This window comes from Mastigoproctus giganteus, chromosome 7, assembly GCF_048544385.1.
Source record: "Mastigoproctus giganteus isolate SK-2022 chromosome 7, ASM4854438v1, whole genome shotgun sequence".
NCBI classification, from domain to species: Eukaryota; Metazoa; Arthropoda; class Arachnida; order Uropygi; family Thelyphonidae; genus Mastigoproctus; species Mastigoproctus giganteus.
The window spans coordinates 27,659,590-27,667,991 of NC_143581.1; the positions used below are offsets into that span (position 1 = coordinate 27,659,590).

Genomic DNA, 8,402 nt, shown 5'->3' on the forward strand with positions numbered 1-8,402 from the left:
TTATTATGCAATGTGTTGGGTGAAGAAAAAATTAGAAAAACTCGAAGAACTCAAAGAATTCTAATCGTTTATATATAATATTATGGTAGAGTGGACTGATGGTGTAAAAGGTATATAAATACAAGACTTTGTACAATATTTTATGACCGCAAAGAATTATAATTTCTAAAAGTGAAAGAATCCCTGGGCTTTCTTCTGTTAAAGACCATAAAACCGTGGTTATACAAAGTAAATGTCATTAAGGATCTTTGCCTTCTTACACTAATATCAAATATAGCTCTAAGTGAGAATAAATTAGAATAAGTTGGGCTCATTTCCAAAGGTTGTATATCTAGATGATTCTACGTATTTTACTGCTTACACGAAGTTCAAGAGAAACAATTAGCTTTGAAGTTTTTCTTCCCTATCTTACGTTATTCCAGATTAATTAGGAACATCCCAGACTTGGTTATTTTCTCAGATGCTTTCTTGGTTCAAGCAGGGAATGAACTCGAGCATAATGTAGAAAGAAAGTACTGGTTAATGCGTCTGTTTTTGTTATGGCGCTCACCTTTGATAATCTCCAAAATGCCCATTAACAATCGGTTAGAGATTGAACTAGAGCAAATTAATCCTGCAGGATATTGTAAGCTGTTGTTATTTTATATACAGGATGTATATTTAGCAGTGACCAAAAGCAATTAATCAAGAAACACTTCACCTACAAGCCGACAAGATACAAAACTGACAACCTCAATGGTTTTCAACCAGGATATCCTACACGCCTTTCGAAGAAAATGAACATTAATAGATCTTTAATGAATATTGGGTGAAAGAGGAGGCTGATCTCAAAGACCAGTTATAATAAAGAACAGTAATTGAAAGTGTCTGGGAGTTTATCTCCTGTTCACCTTTAGGACTGAATACCGTCATGCTCTCTAAAGGTTTATGTATGGAGCCTGAAGTTTAGCAAATTATACAAACCCCTAATGAACTAATTGGGTAAGACGTGGACACTCTGAAAATGGGAAAGGAAAAAATTGTTCAGCTCATTGTAAAATGCATCATTTTTAACGTCTACTGTTGTCTCTAGCATAACTGTGGGTAAAACTATATATATATATATATATACTGAATCGCCAATTTATTAGGCACACCTACTCTTTTCATGAAGTAAGGCATTCATTGCATTTTTGAAATTAATGCAAGAATGGACACTACGAAGGATTTAAGACACATTGAATGTAAAAAGTCCTACCGGAAAGAGTTCATGTAGGACTCTCTCTCAAAATTTTTAAAGAGAGGGCGCCGACTAAAGCGATAGAAATTTTTAATTGTGGTAACTAGGTAGTTCTAACGTAAAATTATATAGCGTAATACGCATCACTGCATTTAGGATTCTATTAGACAGTGTAGTACATGTATTGACAATTAATTAATTAAATTTATTGATCATATTAATTTTAAATATCATGCCCCAGACTAGAGAAGCAAAGCAACGGGCACAAAGTGGCAGGAGTGCTGTGACTCGGTGGAAAACTGAGGGGGGGCGATTCTACAACGCATCACTGCCTAAAAAAATGTGCAACTTGTGAAATGTTTGCCGAACTCTCTGGAACAGAACATGATCTAGTCAATGTGGATGTCTTTGTGTGTGCTAGGTGCAGAGAGTGTCTAGAAATTAGGCATCAACTCAGCGTTCTGATGGGCGTCTATGAGAGATTGAGGTGTAGGGTAGATGCCCTCGAAGAAATTAATATGAGAGGCCCGTCAAGCTCTCGGCTGCCCAACTCAATGCCAGAGCTCACTCTTTTGCATCAATCAACAGAGCGGCAATCTCCAAGGCAGAATGCGCTGGTCCTATAGGAGTTAATTATTCTTGGCGACTATTGTCAGGGAGACGGGTAATATATTGTGTAAAAAAGACAGATGGAATAGGACCAGAGTATGTCTGCCAGGGAAAAAAGTTGATGATATTGTAGAGCAGATATCATCTTTTAAGGGCACAAACGGTGATATTGTTGTACGCGTTGACACCAATGACATTAAGAGTAGGAGATCTGCAGATTTACTTAACAAGTACAGGTCAATGTTGAAAAAAAGTCGTGAGTTAGGGTTAAATTTGAAAGTGTCTGCAATTCTGCCCAGATACGATAGGAGGGAGTATATGATGAGAGCCTTGCCAATCAATTCTGCCCTCCCCCAGGATCATTCCCCTTCCCATACTCATCCCCGTTTTCTATCTCTAGTAGGCCCCCTTCTCCTCGGCCTACTCTTATTTAAGCACATTCGACCCACTTTTCTTCACTATTTCTCTACTTACTTCTTTCAGATTTTTTTAAAAAATTTATTTAATTGGTCTGCGTCAGGAAGCGCAAGCAACCCTGGCGAAGGTCAGCCAAACTGTGATGGGTAGCCTGCCTCACCTCCCAGCGGTGGTGGCGGGCAATGCAGGGTCCCATTAGGGGTCCTGTGGCCAAGTAGCCAGAGTTACAACAACAGAACATAATACTACTACCACAAACCAGACATTACAGTTTGCTGGCTATTACAGAGGTTCTGTACTTCTTTATAAAGTACATGGCACAGAGAAACTACCGGTAGCGCATTCCACAAAACACTGTGCCATTATGCTCATTCATTTCTCCAATTAGCGAATGGCAACAAACACGATATCCAGTGCTTCAGCTACAATATACAACATGTATGAAAAGAAATAATATTGCCAGATTTATTGTCAATATCTTATCTTCATTGTGAGACTCAACTTCACCGTGAATATTGTTATGTTGCACCAAAGCTGATTCTTTGGAAAGGTGTGAAATTTTGAGAAAACTAAAAGGGACAAAAAGGACTTCGTAGAATAGTGGAAACTACTTTTCCTTATTAGTATTAGCTTGAAATTAATTCGTTTGCATTTTTTGACTGATTGCCCGATGCTGACACATTATAATTAGAAAGACTACACAGTGTGTGACGTGTGCAGAAAACTGTAAAGCTGTGTAACCCGATTAGTGCCCAAATCAGCAAAAACCAGCAATCGGGAGCTTGAAAAACGTTCGGAAGCCATCCTACACCATCAGCCTCAACAGCCGCTGAGGATGTTAGGTGTAAAAAGGTGGCAGAATGACTGGGGATGTCTGGGGCGGATTATAAAAGTCTGATCATCATTGAAGGATGGGACAATCTGTAGATTTAATGCCAGAGCATCACAAGACATCCGTACCATGCGAAGAATGCTACAAAAAAAATGCATCACGGGAGTACGAGTCCTTCCAGAAGCCACTAATCTTGGATACAATAAAGAGTTCTTCTTCTTCTTTTATACCAATTGGAAAATACGGCCATCTTGGTGTCAGAATCGTAAAAGATGTACTCAGAAGGCCTAGAGGCAAGAAACGTGGTACGACGAATCCCTACGTATCTGCAGATCTACTTTACATTTCATGGTACGAAAACGTGATGCTGTTGCTGAAAGACCGCTCTACCAGAGTAAGTTTACTTAATAAAATGGATACTCAGTGCAGTTTACTGTCGTGTAGTTGCTATATTCCCTCCTCTTAGCACGGTCTGCTATTAAAGGACAAAATGTATGACTTCAAAGGAAATGAATAAATGTATAACTTCAAAGGAAATTAAATAAATAAATAAACTATTAATTGGTTTTTACGATTTGGTGCGTCATTATTTAAGAAAAAAAAAAATCTTCCATGCCCCTTCAGAGCCTTAGAAGAATATTTTAATACATAAATTTATCCCTTGAGGGACGAATAAAAAAAAGTGACGACTGTTTCATGATTCTTATTCTTCCTGTTAGATTTTCTTTTTTTTGTTTTTAATTTTATAGGCCATTTTTTTGAAAAAACTTTATGGCTAGTATACTTAGTTCAGACAAATAAGTAACAAACCTTTCCGTTAGATGGCAGCATTGGTTCATATCAACCCCGAAGAACACCAAATACTGTATATTTATATATAAATTTTTTTTCTGTGTATTAGATTAAAATGTCCTTGAAAGAATTAAGGAAAGCTTTCACTGGTTCGACCTGGGCCTTGATAACATCAGCAGGGAACATCCCTTGGGATTAACAAGTAGCCAAAATTCTATCTTTATGCAACCCTGCTTATACATAGCAATTAAATAAATAAATATTTAAAAGTATTATTTACAAATAAATGAGTTACATATATTAACCAAATAAATATTTATTTATTTGTTTAATTTATGTAAATATTATCAAAAAAACTCTAATTAACTTTCACTTAATATAAAATCTTAGATAAGTCTGAATTGTTTAAACCTGAGACAATTCATATCCTAAATTATAAATAATTTCTTTTATTCTAAGTTTCAACATTTGTCGGTAGATGGCGGTGCAGTTCCATGTTTTCTTCTAAAAGCTTTAGTTATCCGTTCAGAAAATAGATAAATGAATATGCATTATTATTATTTATTGTTTTTGCCATTTCAGTAGAAAGACAACTGAATTAATAAGACGTAGTAGGTTTTTTATTGCTTAGAAACGACAGAGAAGTAATAGTAAATTTACCGTTTTCATATTTCCCTGTTTTATAGTTTTTTAGCTATAATTTTCAGTTGTAACTACATACTGAAATCGGACTGGTGAAAGTCCACCCCATATATAAAATTCAGGGCAGAACTAAACAATATTGTAAATTCCTTCTTCAATATGCATACCTATTTTAAATTATAATATAAGAAAATATTCTTTTAGACTGTTTTTGTTTCCAGAAAACCAGATGCATAAGAGCACTACCTAAGAAATAAATACCCTCCCATTATTCAACAAATGTTACCTGAACTTTCAAACTACTATAAAAAACAGAATGAAGAAGAGAAAAAACACACTGGATTTCTCTTTTCTACTGCCACTGTAATATTATCTATGGTTGTCATAGCGACGTCCGATTGGCTAAAAGCCGTGACCCTATTGCCTTTCTACCTCCACCAAAATGATGCGAAGGAAAAGTGTTTTAATAATCTTGCTGTGGCTATTATTGCGAGCAGCTTATTCAATAAACGGTGCATTTATTGAGGCCATCTTTATTTTTTCAATGGCATCGAAATGCATCGCTCCTTTGAAGCGGTGGAGGTTCAACGCGAGAGAGAGAGAGAGAGAAGGTGATGTTATACTCCAAGTAGCCTAGAACATATTAGCAAGAGCGTATCAGTAAACGATGATGAAGCAAAAATCGCAGGAAAGATGACGAACTAGGGGGTAAGAGTCCTTTTAGGCCAATAGAAAATCGAGGAAGTGACGCATGACCTATATTTAGAATCTGTTTCTCTAGAAGATAGGAGAGACGGTCCAGAAAGTAGTTCGCGCACGTTAATTCACTTTACTAATCGTACAACCGTCGAGAAGCCTGTCTGCAAGCTAGTGTGTACTTGCTCGTTGCTAAGTGGTTCGTTGCCAGCTTGTCGTACCCGCGTAGGAATAGAGCAACAGGCGGAAGGCTATTTGTACCTGTTGATTCTTTGAGTTTGCGCGGAGGAATACATTCAGGCGGAGCGCAAAGGTCTCACACACGCTTATCTACGTTGTGTAGCGTATTTGGCTGCATTCTGATTGAAGTTTTCAAAGTTGTCGTTTGAGTAGTGTTTGTTGTGTGACTCGCGTCGGCAGTTAAAGTGTCGTGTGTTGCCGCTTGTGGTGCAATCGTCTTCTGTACCGGCGCGTGGGGCAAAGTGCCCTTCCACTCACAACGGCTACTCCACAAAGCTGGTTTGACTTGGACCGCCGCAATTTATCGCCATGCTATGCCTATCAAAATATGAGTTCTCCGCATCTGTATGACCCAGCGTTTCCGAGTGTCGAGGACTTGAAAACGAAACTGAATCTAACCAAGTCTCCCCCTTTGGACTTAGGAGAAGGCTCTGTTCCAGACCTCTCCGACCTCAGTTCGGCGGAGGTGTCGTTCGACCTGCAGAATTACATCGGTGATAATTATCACGCTACAAACTTGGATGAATCCGTAAGTCTGTTCACGGACATCCTTTCCGAAGCCAAGAACCAGAGAAATCTTAACGTTCCAACTTCAGTGAGCGCGCATCTGAACTCTCAGGGGCACGCCCCAACTAACGGATTCACGGGGTACCCTATGCCGCAACAGTCGAACGTTGAAACCGATCGTTACGGCTCTGAAGCAGGTATCAACATCAAACGGGAACCACTGGATCACGTGGATCTAAACAGCTGTAGTCAGCGTTCGTACAGCAGTCCTACCAATTCCGGTAGTGCTATTTACTATACTGGCCTTCCCGAGCATCGCCAGGCGTACGCTGAACTCGGCAACACGGGCTCCGTAGGGAATCAAGTTTTGGGTACCTATCTGCCGAATCTAGGTCGGGCGGTGTCGGCCAGTTTAGGGCCTCACCTTTCGACGAGTCATGGTACCCTAAAAGTCACCTCGCCCTCCAAGCACAAGTTGAAAAAATCAGTGGACAAGAGCTCGGACGAATACCGGCGTCGCAGGGAACGAAACAACATCGCTGTCCGAAAGTCCAGGGAGAAGGCGAAGCAGCGTTCCCGAGACACGGAGCGCAAAGTGAGCGATTTGTCACGCGAGAACGACTTATTGCGCAAACGCGTAGAATCGTTGACCAAAGAGCTACACGTACTGAAGTCCATTTTGTCTAATGTGGGAGTGGCCCCCGAGAACGTGGACAACGAGATCGCAAAGACCTTGCAGATGGACGCTTTTCACGCCGGTCTTCAAGAACTGTGAACGGGACGATGGTAACTTGGTCCACCGGTTTCCTTTCTACCTAGCCTGCCACCTGTGCCTATCGTGTGTTAGGCTTGACGTTAAGCCTAACGGTGGTTTTGCTGCTGTAGACTGTTATAAAGATTCTGGTAGCTGCACCGTTGGTGGGTGCTGTTGCCTTTTACACTACATATCCGATCTCGTATGTGTCGTGTTCTGTCCGAGTGCACTGTTTGCTGTAGAATACGCCATCAAGGATGAAGTTCTGAGGTACTTGTTCTTCTACAAATCTGATGTACGGTTACTTCGGATGATTCGAACTCAGGCTGTGTATTAATTTTAATGTCGAGAGATACTTTTAACATTTTCGAGAGTGAAAGAGAAGAGAAATAAAAAGAAAACAGACATTATTTTTAATATCTTTGGCGTCGGTCAGTATCAGATGTCTAATATATTTAATAACTAGTTATAAAAATCATAGTCAGAACTGTTTGTTGATCTAAAACTTCGGATAATGGTTGTTCAGAGTTTAAGAACTTTTTTCACTGTTATAGCCAGTTTGAAGACAGAATTAAGTCGCTAGTTAGGACACATGAGGTCGCTCCAGTATTTTTTTTTTTTTTAGTTTCTTTTTATCCATTGTAGAATTGTAGGGGGCGTAGCAACGTAACAGACGATAATGGCTGCTGGTCAATGAGACGAGTATAAAATTTGATTTTGTTATTCTTTAAAAATGTAAGTAGATTTTGAAAGCCATTTGGCACAATATAGTTCTATTTAATGGGTACGTATCTGACCAAAGATTAAAAAATAATTATAATAAATCCTAACTGCGACTTCATTTCTGTGTTACATTTAAAAAAAATAATTAAAATCATGTTACTATGTTTCAAATTTTATCCATTGCTGTTTTATCTTAAATTCTAAGAAACTAGCTCATATATAAGTAATTGTTAACTGTAAAAGAAAAAAAAAAATGCACAAACTGGTTGTCTGTAACGTGTCTTTATGCGTTATTAGTATTAATAGGTTATCCCTTTGCTGCTGCTATAGCAAGCATCGTCCATGCTCACATCTTTTAAATCATGTGATTCTCCCCCCTCCCCTCCACAGGTGTTCGTAATTTTCACTACTGAACTTGTTGTTTTTATCATAAGATTTGTTTTTAATGGATGAAATAAAATAAAGAATACTTTGTAATGAAATTTGTTGTCTCTCTCTCTAATTCTTTCATTTAAGCAAGTTTTGTTTTTGTATTAATAGCAGATCTGTATTTAAAGTACTGTATATAGATTTCAGACAACATATAAAATAGATATTGAGCTTTAATTTCTCCCAAAGTCTGCATTCTATTTGTTTAGACCACAAAATCATTTCAAATAACCTTTGAGCTGAGAAACCACACTCATAGAAACTTGTAGACCTTTGAACGCATGCTTTATTTGGATGTCAGTAAATAATTCCAATGTAGGGGTACTCAAGTGTTTACACCTTAAAATTATAAAATAAATTAACTGAAATGAAAACATTAATTATCATAGAAAAAGAGTAAAAAAAATAACAATTATATATTTGTTGGATGAGGCAAGCATTCCTTATATTGGTTTTAAATTAATAATGGTTATTCTTTTTAGTTAATAAAAATACAATGCCAAAAGCTCGGGGGTTCAAGCCCCCCAGCTGCTAAATACGGT

The 8,402-nt window shown here is 38.2% G+C and overlaps 1 protein-coding gene across 1 annotated transcript; it reads left to right on the forward strand.

The window, feature by feature from the left end:
• The first annotated feature begins 5,561 nt into the window (after nt 1–5,561).
• Nucleotides 5,562–7,829, forward strand: LOC150082755 (uncharacterized). The gene has a single exon (XM_090377582.1). It carries the CDS (start codon nt 5,776–5,778, stop codon nt 6,727–6,729), a length of 954 nt encoding a protein of 317 aa, XP_090233708.1. The 5' UTR covers nt 5,562–5,775; the 3' UTR covers nt 6,730–7,829.
• The last annotated feature ends 573 nt before the right edge of the window (nt 7,830–8,402 follow it).

Bases quoted from the DNA above. Each gene is read 5' to 3' on its own strand.
- LOC150082755 (XM_090377582.1), top strand. From the start codon at position 5,776: ATGAGTTCTCCGCATCTGTATGACCCAGCGTTTCCGAGTGTCGAGGAC.